We start from the raw sequence: 19,317 nt of genomic DNA, 5'->3' as shown, positions 1-19,317 counted from the left end.
AATCTGGGTCAGGCCAAAGACCCGCAGAGGCTGACCAGGTAACGGCAGAAAGCGGGGCACGAAGGCCAAGACCCGACACTGCCTTTCCCCCCCACACAGTGCTTTGCTTCCAGGAGCTGACTGACCTATCAGGGAGGTCTCATGTGTAGTTGAGCTTCCAGCTCCAGAGGCAGTCTACCTCTGAATGCCTCTGGACCTGGAAGCTCAACTACACAGGAGACCCCCCTGATAGGTCTGCATCTTCTGTGTACTTGAGAGCCCCAATGGAAGCCACCACGGTGAAAGAAGTACGCCATATCATGGGGGAATGGAATGGGGGAGAGAGGCAGGATCTTAAGTGGCCTTAGATCAAGACTGGGTGGCTGTGTTAGTCTGTACACAGCAGCAGAAAAGAGTAAGAAGTCCAGCAGCACCTTCAAGACCAAAAAAATTTGTGCCAGGGTACAAACTTTCATGAGTCACTGCTCACTTCTGCAGATGGGTAGCTGTGTTACTCTGACTGTAGCAGTAGGAGGAAAAAAGCTGAGGAGCACCTTATTGACTAACAAAATATGTGTCAGGGTACGAGCTTTCGTGAGTCACTCATGTAGCCACCGGGGGGGGGGGGCAGGCCGCACTATTTAACCCCGCCCCATCCCTCTGTAGGGCCCCTCCGTTGGACCTGAGGAAAAGGGAGGGAGCGAGAGAGAGAAACAGAGAGAGAGAAACAGCAAGAGAACAGCAGTGAGAGTGGCAGAGAGAGAGAGCAACAGCAAGGGGGAGAGCGAAAGAGCGGCAGAGGGAGAGAGAAACTGTGAAAGGGCAGCAGCAAGAGAGAGTGACAGAAAGAGAGAGAGAGAGAGCGCAACTGCAAGAGAGGAACAGCAAGAGAGAGAGAGAGAGCCTGGGGCCTGATCAGAAATGAACACTCCACAGGAGAGAAGACACACTGTAAAATAACCCCCGCGCTCCACTCCCTCACCCCATTTTTTATTTATTAAAGTGTCAACCACACAATGGGAATTCTCCCTCTCTTTTTTTTTTCTTTTTTTGGGAGACAGAGAGCTGAGTCTGTGAGGGCTGGCTGCTGGAGGGAAAAAGCAGCCAAGCCCTGTGCCCCCCCCCCCCCAACAAATTTTTTATCTCCTGGACTCCTCCACCCAAATTTTTCTGACTACGGGGCTGCTGTTCACTTCCAGTAACTCACAAAAGCTCCTTCTTGCCACGAATTTTGTTAGTCTTTAAGGTGCTCCAGGACTCTTGCTCTTTTCTGCTGCTACCCTAGAGGCTTATCTTCCACCCCGACTCCCGCCAAAAAGGTTCCCACACACACGCTTCCAGAAGATGGCCACCACCTCCCAAAGGGACTTCTCTGTTTCACCTCAGCCATGACCTTCTGCGTCAAACAATGGAAGTTAAACAACTACTGTAGCGAATAAAAAAATTTATTATAACCATTTAAAAACCTTCATATAAATTTATGCTCCACATTTAAAATTTTGCAGAGTTCATGTTATAATAAAGGTCCAATTTAATCATCCATTCATGTATTTTAATACTTCATATTATAAATTTTGCATACTTCATGTTGTAAAGGAGGTCCAATATTGACATTCCCATATTGCAAAAAAAGGTCTATGAGCACCTGGATATAGGCCCATTTCATCGGTAGATTCCCAAAAGGCCTCCTCTGTCTCACCTCAGCCATGACCTTCTGCGTGGCAGGCGTAGGAGGGGTGTACAAAATTTTGCCGACAAACAAGGGTTTGATGCCCTGCCATAAAATGCGGGAGAACGGGTTGGATTCCAAGCTCCGGATCAAATCTTTGCAGTAGGGGCCTGAAGGGGACAATAACGAAGAAAAAGGAGGATTCAGTTTGCCCCACCCAAATATTCCTCCCCCCCACACACACACACTTTTTGCAGGGGGAAATAACAGGACCCACTCATTTCTAAAAACCAAAAACGTCAACGTTCGTACACTTGAGTCAGGAATAAAAGTATTTCACATTATTAGTTCAAAGAAATTAAAATTCCACACAAAGGAATCCAAATTCTGCAGCCTCTATAAATTATGCAGAGTGCTTGATTTGCATAATTTATTCTGGTTGTACTGGTGTGTACCCATCTCCAACCCCTAGAAATATTATTCTACCATCCATTAGGGCCAAAGTAGATGTTACAGTGCCCATGGGTTGGACCCATGGCCACTGTCATATTACAGAAGAATTTAGTCATTTTAAAAAAAATGCTTCAGCACACAGAGGTGAGGTGTATTGTTCCCTCTAAGCTGTGGAGTCTTGTGAGACAAAATTCTACTTTGTGAGCTACTGGCATTAAAGTAGGGAGCTACTACATAAGTTAGTGTCAGAACTTGTATCTTTGATGCTGGTCCCCTATAATGTGACCAATGCTGTATGGTAGTTTTACTGTGGCTTAGAGCTGTATTGTTACTGAACCAAACTGACTCCATGTTGTAACCTTTGCTTAACCCAGAGTGCCTGAATAGTAATTAACCTTGCCCCACTGGTATCCAAAATATTTGGGGCTGTAGAGTGAGTTATGTTATGTCTCTGCACATTCTCACACTGGGACCCTTTGAAGCCGAATAGCATGGCCTTCAGAGTAGGGAGGCATCCTCTCTACTGATAGTGATGGTGAGAAGACAGATGTGCCTATACAATGTGAATTGTGGCTTTGTGAGATGTTTGCTTTACGTGTATAAAATTGAGTTGGTGCTGGCTCTCGCCATCACTGTTATCTTGCCTTTTCCAGTGCTTAGTTCTCTTCAATAAAATCCTAACTTTGTAACCAAGTATGGGATCCGTTTGAAGTTCTTAAGTTCTGACATTATAACAGTGATCCCATTGTTCGTGGCTTATCTGTACTGGAGGCTTGGCCCGATGGCGGCAAAAGTGCCAGACGACGGAGAGCCCACCACCCCATCGGAGGACCCGCCGCTCGACCCAAACGTGACGGGGGTCCGACGCAAAATTAAGGTCCCAGCGCCTTTCTCGGTCGACGCCGCTTTCCCGGCCCCGCGAACCTGGAGCCCGCGGAAGTCCACGGCAGCAATCGACGCCGCGGAGCAACGGTACCGGAGCATGTTGGGCGAAGGGGGAGCCGGAGACGGCGACGAAGACCAGGCGGAGGGCACGGAACCCAGAGGGGGAGACGATCAAATCCGGACCCTCCGCAACGACTTATTCGACTGGGTGCGGGAGATCCACGACGACGTGCATCGATCCCGCGTGACGATGGCCGAGGAGTTGCAGCAGAACCTGGGCGCGATCTACGACCAGCTCCGCACTTTGCAAACTGCGGTCCTGGGAATGCCGATTGGAGGGCTGCCACTGGGGCAGCCGCCCGTGGGCCCGCCAGCCCCAGCCCCGCAGGCTCCGGCTGCCCCGGCCCCACCGGCTCCGGCCGCCCCGGCGCCGCCGGCTCCGGCCGCCCCAGCACCGCCGGCTCCGCCGGCCCCGGCCGCCCCGGCGCCGCTGGCGCCGCCCGCCCCGGGGGCCCCGGCGCCACCCGCCCCGATCCCGCCGGCTCTACCGGGCCCGGTGCCGCCGCCTGGGGTGCCGCGAGCCCCGGGGGGGGGCCGAGGGTCGGGGAAGGGAGTTGAAGATTACTTTCGATGGGAATCCGGAGGACGTGGAATACTTTACCATTCAGTGCGACACGTTCTTCACCCACTGGGGTGCAGATTACCCGACCGAGGCCAGTCGAGTGTACCACATCGCGTCCCGACTGAGAGGTGCGGCCCGCAAGTGGTACGTGGGGCTTTTCATGGGGAGAAAGCCCGAGCTAGCTACCGTGGCGGGGTTCCTGCACGCGATGCTCCGCCAGTATGGCGATCCTCTACGGGAGGAGAAGGCGGTCGCCGCCCTTCAGCGCATCGAGCAGGGCAACCGCTCCACCCGCGAGTATGCCACCGAGTTCCTGGGGTACTGTGCGGCAGCGAGGGGATGGAACGAGGTCATGGAATATACCGCGTTCATCAATGGTTTGAATCCGAGCATCCTCGACCGCTGCTACAGTCAAGAAGGCCCGACACGTTGGTCGGGTGGATCCAACTGGCCGGAGAAGTGGAGACCAACCTCCAACATGTGGGGATGAGACGACAGCAACTGGCGAGGAAGGGAGCCAAACACACCCCGACTAAGTCCGAAGGGAGGAAGACTCCGGCGACCTCCACCCCGTCTCCTGCCCGCAAGTGCTTCCAATGCGGAGACCCAAATCATCTTGCTGCTAACTGCCCCGGGAAAGCGGGTTCCACACCACCCACGGCGAGGCCAACCACCCCGGGCCCGAAAAAGAAAAAGAGCAGCCGCTCGAAGGAGCCCAGTCGGGGCTCCGTCGCCACTTCCTTGGCGACTGACGAGGATTTTACCACCAACTTGGCGACAGTAGAGGAGTCGACCGAGGAGTCGGACGACACCGAGTCGGCGGGAAACGACAGCGACCTGCTTTAATGGGTGCCGCAAAGCAGGTCCAACAACAGCCGGCACTCCTCACGGTGAGAGCAACTGGGGGTTTACTTTTTATGGCCGTCACCCTCCTTAACCCGAACCTAAAGAGATTCATGCACGCCCGAGCGCTAATCGACTCAGGGTGTAACAGGGACTTGATCACCCCCCGCCTAGTTGAGGCGTTGGGATTAGCCACCTCGCCCCTGCCACAACCGATGCAGTTCCAGCAGATGGACGGGGGTCCCATGAGGGGGGAGCCATGTACTTTGGAAACTCAGGCGGTCCCGGTAGGGACCGCGGAGCATTGGGGAATTGAGACTTTCGTAATTGCCCCCTCTTGCTCCTTCGATGTTGTGGTGGGTTCGGCTTGGCTCGCCCGCCACCAACCAGATATAAGGTGGGAGGAACAGATCGTCCGATTCCCGGATTGGAGGTGCGAGCATCACCACTGGCGCCCCGAATGGGGGCCGCACGCTCCCCCCCAAAATATGCGGGCGTGCCTCACACTCGAGGAAGTCGCCTCCATCCCCAAGGAGTACCGGGATCTAAGACTGGCGTTTAGCGAGAAAGAAGCGGACGAGCTACCGCCCCACCGCCCTACGGACTGTGCCATTGAGCTAATCCCAGGGCAGCAGCTTCCCAAAGCGAAACTGTACTCCATGGGTTGGGCGGAGAAAGCTGAACTCCGAAAGTTTTTGGACAAGAATCTAAAGCGCGGCTTTATTCGACCAGCCACAGCCCCCCATGCCGCCCCCGTCCTATTCCGAAAGAAAAAGGACGGGTCTCTTAGGCTTTGCACAGATTTTCGTGCGATAAACGGGATTTCCATGTCCAACGCCTACCCGATCCCGTTGATAAAAGACTTGCTAAACACCGTAGCAAAGGGAAAAGTATTTACCAAGCTCGACCTCCGAGACGCGTACTTCCGCGTCCGCATCAAGGAGGGGGACGAGTGGAAGACAGCCTTCAACACCCCACTGGGACAGTTTGAGTACCTAGTTATGCCTTTTGGGCTACAGGGGGCCCCGGGTGTTTTCATGAACTTTATCAATGAAGTGCTACGGGACTTCCTGTTTAAGGGGGTGGTGGTGTACCTTGATGACATCATTATCTATTCACAAGATCTAAAGTTTCATGTGCCTCTGGTCAGAAAAGTGTTAAGCACCCTGTGTAAACACAAACTGTATGCCAAATTGTCGAAATGTGAATTCCACAAGACCGAGCTGGACTACTTGGGTTTCCGGGTGTCAGGAGAAGGGTTGTCCATGGACCCCGCAAAGGTCCAAGCGGTGCTAGACTGGGAGCCCCCTCGAACCCGCAAACAGTTACAAAGTTTTATCGGGTTCGCTAACTTTTACCGCGACTTCATAAAGGGGTTCGCTACAGTCATGCTCCCTCTCACAGAACTCCTCAAAACCAAAGGGAAAGGTGACGAGGCTAAAAAGCCAGGCGCACGCCTAACGTGGACGCCTGACTGTCAAAAAGCTTTCACTGAGCTAAAACGCCTCTTCACCTCCGAACCCGTGCTGGCTCATCCTGACGAACTAAAGCCCTTCGTGGTCCAATGCGACGCCTCCGACGCCGCTGTAGGAGCCATATTAATGCAAAGGGGAGAAAATGGGGTGCTCCGACCGTGTGCCTATATTTCAAGGAAATTTTCCAATGAACAGAGAAATTGGTCTGTCTGGGACAAAGAGGCGTTTGCAGTCATGTTTGCCCTAAAAACCTGGCGCTCCTGGCTTGAGGGAGCGAGAGTCCCCTTCGAAATCTGGACCGATCACAAAAACCTCGAAGCCCTCACTGGGCGTCGCAAAATGACTGCAAAACAGATCCGGTGGGCAGGCTTCTTTGCTAAGTTTGATTTTGTGCTGAAACACATCCCAGGTTCAAAAAACTTTCTAGCGGACGCCCTTTCCCGCATGCCCCAACACGACAGTCTCAGGGAGGAGGTGGTGGACTCATTAATTTCCCCCTCAACCATCGCGGGGGGGGTCACCACCCGCTCCGGTAAATAGACCAACCCTCCAGACTTAGAATTACTGTCTCGATTCCTCTCAGAGTATAAAAACAGGTTTCCTACCTGTAACTGATGATCTTCGAGTGGTCATCTGTGCAGTCACACTGATGGGAGTAAGGCGCCTGCGCCGATCTCGATCGGTAAACTAAAAAGCTGCGGATTTCCGCGCCGACGTCCCAGTGCGCATGCCCAGGAGCCCCCACCACGCATGCTCACTGAGACGGGCACGGACATCCCGCCAGTTCCTTCTGACCGCCACGTCAGCCCAGTGATGGACCGGTCGCAGCGGGGAAGGAGGGCGGGGAGTGTGACTGCACAGATGACCACTCGAAGATCATCAGTTACAGGTAGGAAACCTGTTTATCTTCTTCGTGGTCTCTGTGCATCACACTGATGGGAGACTAGCAAGCCAAGACCATACCTGGAGGCGGGTGCCACGGTCCATCAGCAGGAAGCAGACTCTAACACCGCTCGGCCCAGCGCCGATTCGCGACGGCTTCGTAGGTCCAACGCGTAGTGGCGTACGAAGGTATGTCCAGAGGACCAGGTTGCAGCCCTGCAAATGTCCTGCAGTGGGACGCCTCGCATGAAGGCCGCTGAAGTCGCCATCGCTCGGGTAGAATGGGCCTTGATGGGCCCAGGTAAGGGCCTCTTGCGCAGCAGATAACAGAGCTTAATAGTCTCCGTTATCCATTTGGACAGCCTCTGGGCCGATATTTTATGCCCCAGGGAAGGCTGGGCGTAGGATACGAAGAGCCTAGGGTCTTTCCGGAAAGGCCTGACGCGGTGCAGGTAGAAGGCTAGCGCCCTCTTTACGTCCAGGGCGTGCAGCCTACGCTCGTCCTCATTAGACGGGTTGGGAAAAAAGACTGGAAGGCACGTCTCCAGGTCCAGGTGAAAAGCCGACACTACCTTCGGGAGGAAGGTGATATCGGGTCGCAGACGAACTCCCTCCTCAGAAAAACATAAGTAGGGGGGATCGCAGCGCAAAGCTGCCAGCTCCCCCACTCGTCGAGCCGAGGTTATGGCCACCAGGAACGCCGTTTTCCAGGCTAGCAGTTGAAGAGGACACGTAGCCATGGGCTCGAAGGGTCTCCCCGAGAGGGCTTGCAGAACCAGAGACAGTTCCCAGGCGGGCGCCAGATGTTTAACAGCTGGATACAGTCTGATAGCCCCTCTGAGGAAACGTTTAGTGTCCGGATGGGCAAACACAGTACGCCCATCCACTTGCGAGTGGTGAGCAGAAATGGCCGCAAGGTACACGCGAACAGAGGATACCGAGAGCCCCTTGTCCAGTAAGGAGAGTAGGAAGTCGAAGACGATCGGCAGGCCCGCCGTCATAGGGTCACCCGTACGGGAGGAAGAGAAGCGGACGAACACTCCCCATTTATAGGAGTACGCTCTACGAGTGGAGGGTTTCCTGCTATTCAGCATCACAAACTGGGCCCTTTCCGACCATGACCTTACTGGAGCCGCCAAGCCGTCAACTTCAGTTGCGGTATGTCGTGGTGTACCACCTGCCCTCCGTGCAGTAGCAGCAAGTCCGGGGCCTGCGGGAAGTGGTGGTACACCCCGCCGGTCAGGCGAAGGAGCAGGGGGAACCAGTGCTGTCTGGGCCACCAGGGAGTTACAAGGATGCCCTTCGGCCGTTCCCGGATGACTTTCTGGATCACCCTGGTGATCAGGGGCAGCGGGGGAAAGAGATAAACCTTGTGCCTCGTCCAGGGCACAAGGAGGCCGTCCCCGAGGGACAGCGGATCCACTCCGCCCCTGCAACAGAAGAGAGGGCACCTCCTGTTCGCCCTCGTGGCAAACACGTCGAGCTCCGGGAATCCCCACGTCAGGAAGACCGGACGCAGAAAAGTCCAATTGAGCTCCCATTCGTGCCCGGCGGCGCCCCCCCGACTGAGGAAGTCCGCCTGGGTGTTCAGGTTCCCAGGAAGGTGGGTGGCGACCAGCGAAGCCCCTAGGGCGATGCACAAGTCCCACAGAGCTACGGCTAGGCCACAGAGTCGGCGGGAGACCGTGCCGCCCTGTCGGTTGACGTACGCCATAGCTGTAGTATTGTCCGTAAGAACTGCCACCGTTCTGTTCCGCAGGAACTTGTGAAAGGATCTCACTGCGTGAAAGATCGCCAAAAGCTCCAGGAAGTTGATGTGATTGCCTGCCTGGGATAAAGCCCATCGGTCCCCCACACAGAGTCCGTTCATATGCGCCCCCCAGCCCCACAGGGAGGCGTCCGTGGTGATGGTGAGGGTCGGAGGTTCCTTGTGAAAAGGAGCCCCTTCTAATAGATGGGCCTTCCGCGTCCACCAGTCGAGGGAATGCAAGATCTCTGGGGGAAGCGACAGGCGGCGTTCTGGCGAATCCCTCCCGGTCTTGAAATGAGCCAGAAACCATAGTTGAAGAGGCCTCATGCGAAGCCTCGCGAAGACCAACACCGCTGTGGTGGCGGCCATGAGGCCTAGTAGGCGCTGAAGCTGGCGAGCGGTGGCCACAGGGCACTCCTGGAGAGCCCTCACCGCCCGAATGATGTCTTCCGCCCGGTCCGGTGGGAGGAAAGCCCTGCAAACCCTGGAGTCCAGAATGGCACCGATAAACTGGACCCTCTGTGAGGGTTGGAGACGGGATTTTTTGTGGTTCACCTGCAGGCCCAGGTTCTGCAGCAGCGTGAGGGTAGTGGTGATGTGACACAGCAGAGTCTCTCGAGACGGAGCGACTAGCAGCCAGTCGTCGATATACGGAAACAGGGTGATGCCCTGAAGCCGTAGAAACGCTGCAATCACGACCATAGTCTTTGTAAAGACCCTGGGGGCCGTAGAAAGGCCAAACGGGAGGGCCCGATACTGGAAGTGATCTGAGCCGACAGAAAAACGAAGGAATTTTCGGTGGAAGGGATGAATAGACACATGAAAGTAGGCGTCCTTCAGATCCAGTGTGGCCATCCAATCCCCTTGGTTCAGGAGGGGAAGGATGTTCGGCAAAGATGTCATCCGAAACTTGAGGTAGCTTATGAACAAATTTAGGGCCCGGAGGTCCATAATGGGCCGCAGGCCACCATCCCGCTTGGGCACTATAAAGTATCGGGAATAAAAGCCTAGGCGGTGCTGGTCTGAAGGTACGCGCTCGATCGCATCCTTCTGAAGGAGGGATACGACCTCTTCTTTCAACACGTCCGTAGGGGTGGTGGAAACGAACGTCGGTGTGACCGGGCGTTGACAAAACTCGATGATATAGCCTCTTCGAACGATGCCGAGGACCCATTTGTCCGTCGTAATAGTCTCCCAAGCTTCCAGATATGGGAAGAGGCGGGTACGGTACAAGGAGGGGGAAGGGAGGAGGGCCGGGAAGCAGTCAAAGGCCCTGCTTGGGTTGCTTGGAACCCTTCTGCCTAGAAGACTGTCCAGCCGGAGGAGAATACTTTGGCTTGGGCGTATATTGCTGTTTAGAGTACGGGGAGGCAGACTTGGGGCGCCATGATTGGTCCGGCGACTTGGGAAATGGTTTCCGGTTCCAAGGTTTCGGTGTCTGTCGTTTGGACTGAGGTCGTGCCGCAGAGACTCCCAGGTTCCTCGATGTTTTGATACTCTTATCTATTTCCTGCAACACCGAGTCGGTGGTTGCACTAAACAAGCCAGAGCCGTCGAATGGTAAGTCCTCTATATAGGCCTGGGTATCATGTTGGAGGGCCGTGGACCTAAGCCAGGAGTGGCGACGAAGGGCAATAGCAGTTGTAAGTGTTTTCGCGCAAGTGTCGCCCGAGTGTTTGGAAGAGTTCAGTTGTTGCTTTGCTAGCAACATACCCTCTTTCTGCAGTCTCCGGAGGGCAGTTTTAGTCTGTTCCGGGAGGCTAGGAAGAAGTGTGGACACCTGGTCCCAGAGACCATACTGGTAACGGCTCATACAGGCCGCGTAGTTGGCGATTTTGAAGCCCAGCGAACCTGTAGAATACAGCCTTCTGCCTATGGAGTCTAATTTCTTCCCCTCCTTATCGGGAGGAGTGGAATGCGTCTTCTTGGCGCGTGAAGATGAAGAAACGACAATGGAGTTAGGACGAGGGTGGTTGTGCAAGAACTCTGCACCAGCTTCCTGGATCCGGTACATATGATCCAGGCGTCTAGACGACACAGGTGTCGAAATGGGTTTGTCCCATGAGGCTTTGGCAGTGTGCATCATGACGTTAGTCAAAGGTAGCGCCACTGCGGTGGAAGTATCCCTCTGAACGATATCGAAGACCGTGTCGGTAACGATCGGTTCGGGTTGCACAGTGGTGAGCGACAGTGACTGCGCCATGCGCTTTACCAAGTCCCCGTATGATTTTAAGTCCTCCGAGGGGGAGATGGGCTGCTCCTCGAAGGTCTTCGGTGAAGGGGAGGGTTGTCTCGGCGAAGAGGTATCCTGTTCATCAGCCGATGAATCATGCGACCTAGGTGATCGCGCAGGTGACTCCGAACGATCCGAGAGATGCGGGTCGGGTGGAGACACCGGGGTCTTTGGTTTTGGCTTCTCTGTTGGGGCTCGGTGCCGAACTGGTGATGAGGTGTCCTCGACGTCGGGAGCCTTCGACACCGACGCGGAGGCTGTGCGACGCGGGGGACGGTACGACGTCCGAGACCGGTAGGAAGCCTCGGAAGATTGGTCCCAATCCGGTTGACGAGGAAGGAGCCACGGGAAGGAAGGCTGCATGGGGTAGGCCCCATATAAATATTGCCACTGTCTCTGGTCCCATGGGACCTGGGCAGGGTCTCGGCGTCGAGGGGATCGGCTCCTAGGCGAACGGTCCTTAATGTTCTCCTCTCGGTCCCGAGGGGGTGGACTGCGGGGGGCTCGAGGGCGAGGCCGAAACGGTGGTTCGATGTCGGGACGCTGGCCGGGCTCGATCTCCTGGTCGGAGTCGGAGGAGATGACGAGCTCCGTCGACATCGAGGTGAGTGGTCGAATCGGCGAGGCAAGCAGCTTAAGCGGCGGTATGATCGGAGCCGTCGGGTCCTGCGGAGAGGTGGGAGCGATGAAGGACGAGGATTTAGGCTTTGGCTTATCCAGCCTTTTTGCCTTCTTCTTCTTCTTCTCGCTCGCTACGCCCATATCCTCTTTAGGCCGCTTAGCTGGCATAGAGGAGTCCGACAGAGGGGCCGAGGCACCGCGTTTGGCGTGCCGTTCGGCGTCGGAAAGCGGGCGTTCGACATCGACCACCGACGATGTCGACGTCGATGGTGGGTCGGTAACGACGGGCTGGTCTGCCCTCTCCGCCGATGAACAAACCGGAGACAGAGTTTGTTCCATGAGGGCCGCCGCAAGTCTCGCTGCTCGGTTCTTCCGGGTTTGTCTCGAGAATTTTGCACAGTGTGTGCAAGAGTCTGGGCGATGCCGTTCTCCCAAGCACAGGAGGCAGAGTGAGTGCCCGTCAGGTGGAGCTATCTTGCTCCCGCACTTGGAGCACCGCCGAAAAAATCCCCACCGCCTTTCCATGCGCCAGAAGGCGGGAAGACGGGGAAGAGGGGGGGGGGAAAGGAGCAAAATTAACGCGCTCCGCCCGAACGCCCCCGAAAAAAACACTAACACTAACTAAAACCTAAAACTAACACTATAAAACTAAGCTACAGCTAGCTATACTAAATCCAAAGAAAGGGAAAAAAAGTTCACCGACCGAAGCAAGTAGATCGACTGATCAGCGCGGCGGTCAGAAGAGAACTGGCGGGATGTCCGTGCCCGTCTCAGTGAGCATGCGTGGTGGGGGCTCCTGGGCATGCGCACTGGGACGTTGGCGCGGAAATCCGCAGCTTTTTAGTTTACCGATCGAGATCGGCGCAGGCGCCTTACTCCCATCAGTGTGATGCACAGAGACCACGAAGAAGATCCAAGAAACTGACCGCCCCCCCAACTTGGTTAAAGCCGAGAACGGGCTCTGGTTGCACAATGAAAAAATCTATGTGCCCGATCCCCTCAGGAAGGAGGTTTTGGACCGCTGCCACTCTAGTCGCTTGGCCGGCCACTTTGGCTATGTCAAAACACTCAACTTACTCACCCGCCAGTTCTGGTGGCCGAAAATTAAAAAAGATGTATCGGAATTTGTGCTTTCATGTCCCACCTGCCTCATGGCTAAACGAAGGGGGGGCAAACCTCCGGGCCACCTGGTTCCCCTGCCTACAGCCACCCGACCTTGGTCGGTAGTCTCCATGGATTTCATTGTCGAACTCCCACCTTCACAGGGCAAAACAGTCATTCTGGTCGTAGTCGACACCTTTTCAAAGCAGGCTCACTTCATCCCTTGCAAACAATTACCTACGGCCAAAAAACTCGCCCAGCTCTTTTTCACTCACATTGTACGCCTACACTCATTCCCAGACAAGGTCATTAGTGACCGCGGAACACAGTTCGTTGCCAACTTCTGGCGGGAGTTCTGCAAACTGGCTGGCATTGAGCAAGGACTGAGCTCTGCCTACCACCCCCAGTCGGACGGACAGACGGAGAGGGTTAATGGCCTTCTAGAACAATACCTCCGCTGTTTCATTAATTTCCAACAGACCAACTGGGTGGATCTCCTCCCTTTTGCAGAGTACGGCTACAACAATAGCCTCCATAGCTCAACAAAGACCTCCCCTTTTCAAATCATCAATGGCTACGAGGGCAAGCCGTTCCCCACACTCACCCTCCCGGCCAGCCCATCCCAACCGACTTCATGCCAACAGTGGTGGGAGGGACTTCGTGAAGGCTGGAAGGGAATTCAGGAAAACCTGGAGGAAGCGAAAAAAGCCTACAAAAAGCAGTTCGACAAAAAACACTCCCCAGAGTGGGATCTAAAGGTGGGGGATACAGTTTTCCTGTCGACAAAAAACCTCCCCCTTCCCCAGTCCTGCCGCAAACTCGCACTGAAGTTCCTTGGACCTTTTAAAATCAAGAGGGTGATAAATAAAGTAACGGTGGAACTCGAACTACCCAAATCTCTAAGTAAGATCCATCCTGTTTTTCATTGCAGCTTGCTTCGGAAAGACCCTGGTGCTACGTCCTTCCATCCCAGGGCCCCACCGCCCCCTCCGACGACAGTGAGGGGTCAGAGTCACCATGAAGTCCAGGAGATCCTGGACTCCAAAGTCAAACGGGGGAAACTGTATTATTTGATCAGGTGGAAACACTTCCCCCCGAGCTGTGACGAGTGGGTCGAGTCTCAGAACGTAGCGGCTCCGCAACTGCTGAAAAAGTTTCACCTACTGTACCCGCACAAGCCCAAAGCTGGCCCCGCGGGAGGGGGCGCTTAGGGGGGGCAATATGTCAGAACTTGTATCTTTGATGCTGGTCCCCTATAATGTGACCAATGCTGTATGGTAGTTTTACTGTGGCTTAGAGCTGTATTGTTACTGAACCAAACTGACTCCATGTTGTAACCTTTGCTTAACCCAGAGTGCCTGAATAGTAATTAACCTTGCCCCACTGGTATCCAAAATATTTGGGGCTGTAGAGTGAGTTATGTTATGTCTCTGCACATTCTCACACTGGGACCCTTTGAAGCCGAATAGCATGGCCTTCAGAGTAGGGAGGCATCCTCTCTACTGATAGTGATGGTGAGAAGACAGATGTGCCTATACAATGTGAATTGTGGCTTTGTGAGATGTTTGCTTTACGTGTATAAAATTGAGTTGGTGCTGGCTCTCGCCATCACTGTTATCTTGCCTTTTCCAGTGCTTAGTTCTCTTCAATAAAATCCTAACTTTGTAACCAAGTATGGGATCCGTTTGAAGTTCTTAAGTTCTGACAGTTAGTTTGCTCTGGGGCCATTTTTAGTGAGCTAAGGCAAAAATGTATGGACTAAAAAACGGCCAACTAGTTCATGCTAATTCAGAGAACACTGGTCAGGCAATCTTGTTTCTCCCATCATGTCTTTTCAAACGGTGAAAGAGCCAACCGCCGCGGCATCAGCAGCCACAGGCAATGTCTAGTTGGGTCCTCAGGTTTTGATCAAACACATGGATTACAAACTGCCTTTTTTGGGAGGGAAGGAATTAAACATGTTCTGGATGCTGAATTCTGCCTTTTTTCTGGGGTATCAATGTGTACATCTTTTGTTTTTACTTGAGGATCCTCCAGTACACATACCGGATTTGGATGTTTTCCACACACATCCGGCTAAATTGATACTCCTGCCTTGATCCCAACACTCTGATTTTAACTGTATGATGAGTTCTAAGCTTCGAGGATCAACCTAGGGTTGCCAAGTCCGCCAGCAGCCTCCGGCAGGGGACTGTTCGTGCACGCAGCACAATGACATCACTTGCAAATGACGTCATCACGGCGGCAGAGCACGCCGGTCACTCTAGGAGCTTCCAGGAAAACTCTATGGTTTTCCTGGATGCTCCAGCAATTTGGGAGGGAAAATTCTATGGTACAATAGGTACCATATTTTCCCTTCCAAATTGCTAGTTTTCCCAGAAGGTCCTAGAACAGCCAGCACGATGACATCACTGTGCCGGCGTCATCGGATCCCCCCCACCAGCCCAATGCGGGTTGGGAACCTCTGGGGGTGGGGGAACCCCTGCCCGGTCTGGGAACTTGGCAGCCCTGGATCTACCCTTCAGTTCCCAACACGGTCCCCAACACGGCAGGGGACTGTTCGTGCGCAGGGCGCAATGACATCACTCGCAAATGATGTCGTCACAGTGGCAGCGCACACTGGCCACTCTAGGAGCTTCCGGGGAAACGGTATGGTTTTTCCAGACACTTCAGCAATTTGGGAGGGAAAACTCTATGGTACAATAAGTACCATATTTTCCCTCCCAAATTGCTAGAGCTTTCCTGGAAGTTCCTAGAGAGGCCGGCATGCAACATTGCTGGTGCGATGACATCACTGCGCCAGCGACGTCAGAGCCCCCCCCCCCCCCCCCAGTGACCCAATGCGGGTTGGGAACCTCCGGGAGCGGGGGAACCCCTGCCTGGCCCGAGAACTTGGCAGCCCTAGATCTAACCTTGGGTCCGCAACACGGTGCCCATGGGTGCCCTCTAATACTCTTCCTGGTGCCCACTAAGCGTATTTAAAAAGTGGGCAGGGCCAAGTGGGGCTTTTGCCCAGCAGGGATTCAGATTGGCCAAAGGAGATTTGATAGCCTGTGCAGATATACAAAAATGTTGTTTTGGCAGCAGCACAAGGATCTTCACTGTGTGACTCAAAAATGGCCGCCCCCCCCATTGCCGTTCGCCTCACAGTATCTGTCCCCGCCCAACGCCTGCCGCCGTTCATCTCCCAGGGCCCGCCCCCGTTCGCCTCACAGTGCCCGCTCCCCACCCCCGCTCGCCTCCCAGAGCCTGCCCCGCCCCCGTTCGCCTCCCAGCGCCTGCCACTGCTGCTTTTCGCCTCCCAGCGCCCCCCCTGCACCCGCTGCTGTCCCCGCCCCTCCCCCGCGCCAGCTCGGCTAAGTCCGGGGGAGTGTGGCAGTGATGCCATTATGACATCATCAGGTGCACGCACGCACAAAGTGTGCGCAAAATTGACTCGGGGGCGGAGGATAGGCCTTCGGCTTAGGGGCATAGGGACCCCTACCCCTGGGCCTGTCCATGAGCTTGTAAGTAATGGTTGTGAGGGAGAATTTCAAAATTTTTGACCTGGAAATGCAAAAGGCAGAGCTTAGGTGCATGAAATCTCTGAATAGAAATGCAGAGGGAGTGGCCGCCAAATCTCCTTGCAAAGCCTTAGAGGCGGGGTGACATGATAGAGGTTTACAAGATAATGCATGGAATGGAGAAAGTAGAGAAAGAAGTACTTTTCTCCCTTTCTCACAATACAAGAACTCGTGGGCATTCGATGAAATTGCTGAGCAGACAGGTTAAAACGGATAAAAGGAAGTACTTCTTCACCCAAAGGGTGATTAACATGTGGAATTCACTGCCACAGGAGGTGGTGGCGGCCACAAGTATAGCCACCTTCAAGAGGGGTTTAGATAAAAATATGGAGCACAGGTCCATCAGTGGCTATTAGCCACAGTGTATGTTTGTATATAACATTTTTTGCCACTGTGTGACACAGAGTGTTGGACTTGATGGGCCGTTGGCCTGATCCAACATGGCTTCTCTTATGTTCTTATGTTCAGGCACTGCATCCCAAGAGCAGAGTTCCCTCTGAGCCGAGTTAGCGGGAGCTAGCTCACAGATTTTAGCCTCCAGCTCACACATTTTTGTCTTAGCTCAGGAAGGATGACCCCCAGAGCACAATAACTGATGCAGTCGCTCACAGCTTTAATGCCAGTAGCTCATAACTTTAATACCAGCAGCTCACGAAGTAGAACTTTTACTCGCAAGACTCTGAAGCTTTAGAGGGAATTCCCAAACTTTTGGAGACCGCGGGCACTTTTGCAATTCGGATGCAATATGGAGGCTGCTGTCACAAACCAGCTGCCACAGGAGAAGGAGCGGCTGAAAAACAATGAATATACTTGAATTCTTATATATGATTTATCCTATGTACATCTTTAAACCAAATACAAACATCAACATCGATTTCCAAATTATTAACACATTATTAACAGTCCTCCCTCCAATGAACAAAGTTCGTAATGCAATCTGTGGAGAAACGCCATCTTAGTTGGGAGGGAACATGAAACTGCTAAGCAGGCTTTGGGGCCTAGCCCTCCTTTCATTCCCCCCTCCCTTCCAGAGCCAAACCAACAACTCTAGGGGGAAAGCCTCCTAGAGCGGCAGGAAGTTCTTTTGTTCTTGGTATGTGAGTTAGGCAGGAAGAGGGGCAGTCCTCAGTGGGCGCTCAAAGGAGGAGGTTGTGAGCATGGGGGCTCCTGACTGTGGGATAGGCCTACTCAGGAAAAGGAGGCCCCCAGGCAGTCAGACCAAGTAAGTCATCCACAAACCAGGGCAAGTTTAGACCAGGGACAGTAGGATGCGTTTATAACCACCTTTTCTTTGTCATGCTGTTTGCTGTGCGGGTGCTGTGCTGTGCTAACCGTTTACATGCAACTGTTTTTGTTTTGTTCTTCTGTTCTTTTCTTTTTCTCTTTTAATTAAATATTTTTGCTGTTTTGAATGCTGGCAGTCAAACTCTGTACCACATAGATCCCCAACTGCTTTAGACCACGCTGCTTTAAGAAGGGGGCCCCGGGGAAGGCATGCAGTTGGATAAGGTGCCAATCCTCCAGTGGTTCCCCGAAGAAGTGCTGTGGTCTCTGTGACACCCAAGTACTGGGTGGCAGAGGGCCTTGAGGCCTGGCCACAGAGCTGGAGAGGGGGATTGGGAGTCCTGTTCCTCTCAATCTGAACCCCTAGACTGAGCAGGTGGTGGCAGCGAGCCCAAGTGGCCGGAGGAGAAATAGCTCCCTCCAGGAGTTGGCGACTCAATAGGGAGTTGACTTCTTGATTCTGTTTTAGCTTTGAACTCTGAGTCTGTGTAAGAAATTATTGAAATTGGGCTTCATTTTAACTGTCTGATTAACTGAAGAAGACCAGCATTGAAACGTCTTGAAATCTAGAGGGGACGTCTTATGAAAGCTGCAAGGATTTCCTGGCCCCTCCATTGGAAAGAATTTCACAAAAAGTTATGGGCTGCATTATGAACTTTTTATATTGGAGGAAGGATTTCTGAAAATCCCTCTATTGGAAAGTACTGGAACTAATTGTTGTTTGTTAATAATTTGTAAATTTTTCTGGAGGGAAGAAATTGGAAATTGATGTTGATATTTGTATACACTGGTTTAAAGTTGTATATGGGATAAGTCATATATAAGGATTGAAGTTTACTCATTGTTTTTCAGTGGTATCCTATCTGCTTTGACTTTACACTGAAACCCCTTCTTCTGTGGAATTTACAGGAGAAAGAGCCAACCACAAAATGGCTATTGCAGCTTACCTTCCATTTTACAGCGAAGACCTTTGTGCTGTGGTGGCAGCTGCTGCCAAAACTACATTTTAAAAATCTACAGAACCCGTAAAATCACCAGCGACCAATCAGAAGCCTTGCTGGATAAAAGCGCCATCTGGCCCCACCTACTTTCTAAAAACTCTTGGTGGGTGCCAGGAAAGGAGGTGGTTATGCAACAGAAGAAGGGGTTTCAGAGTGAAGGCAAGCAAATAGAATGCCACTGAAAAACTTATTGATTCCGCTGTAAACTGTGAACCTTGGGTCTGTGAAAGAAGTTATAAGAAATCGGGTCCTATTTTAACAGCCTGGTTAACTGAAGAAGACCAGTATTGAAATCTAGAGGGGATGTCTTATGAAGGCTGCAAGGATTTCCTGGTCCCTCCTTTGGAAAGGATTTCACAACACGTTTTGGACAGCGTTATGAACTTTGTTTATTGGAGGAAGGATTCCTGAAGACTATTAATCCCTCTACTGGAAATTTTGAAACCAAACTGTTGTTTGTAAGGATTTGTAATTTTTCTGGAGGGAAGAAATTATAAATTGATGTTGTTTTTGTGTACACTGGTTTAAAATCGTATATGTGCAAAAATCATACATAAGGAATAAAGCGCACTTATTGTTTTCCAGTGGTATTCTGTCTGATTGCAGGAAAGGTGGTGGTGGCAACCCCTGTGGGATTGGGCTCCGCTACTTTTTTTTAAAAAAATAAAAACAAGTTTATTTCAATAAACAGATTAACATTCAGGATCATAGTCAAAATAATAATCAAACTTATGATCCAGCAAAGTCACCAATAAACATCCAAATGAACCACAAGTATAAACAGTGCATAACCAAGTTAAAAACAAATGAATCCCAGACCAGTATATTATTTGCAATTGAACCAAAATTCCCACAAGAAAAATAATCCAGAAAAGGGGATCACTTAGCTAAAAGAGCTGACCTTCTATGTGAACAGGATGCCTGCCTTCTAGATTATATGCAATTCTGTCCAAAAT

The 19,317-nt window shown here is 52.7% G+C and overlaps 1 protein-coding gene across 1 annotated transcript in view; it reads right to left on the bottom strand.

Annotated features, from left to right (window-relative positions):
- The window catches only part of LOC132567472 (phospholipid-transporting ATPase ABCA1-like), a 146,893-nt gene that overhangs the window by 111,760 nt on the left and 15,816 nt on the right, over window positions 1-19,317 (bottom strand). The window contains exon 9 of the mRNA XM_060233147.1: window positions 1,679-1,818. Within this exon, the coding sequence (XP_060089130.1) occupies window positions 1,679-1,818 (140 nt within the window). The remainder of the gene's footprint in view (window positions 1-1,678; window positions 1,819-19,317) is intronic.

The sequence above is a fragment of the Heteronotia binoei genome, chromosome 2, assembly GCF_032191835.1.
Source record: "Heteronotia binoei isolate CCM8104 ecotype False Entrance Well chromosome 2, APGP_CSIRO_Hbin_v1, whole genome shotgun sequence".
NCBI classification, from domain to species: domain Eukaryota; kingdom Metazoa; phylum Chordata; class Lepidosauria; order Squamata; family Gekkonidae; genus Heteronotia; species Heteronotia binoei.
The sequence above is the reverse complement of the archived record's forward strand: the minus strand, read 5'-3'. Positions and strand labels throughout refer to the sequence as shown.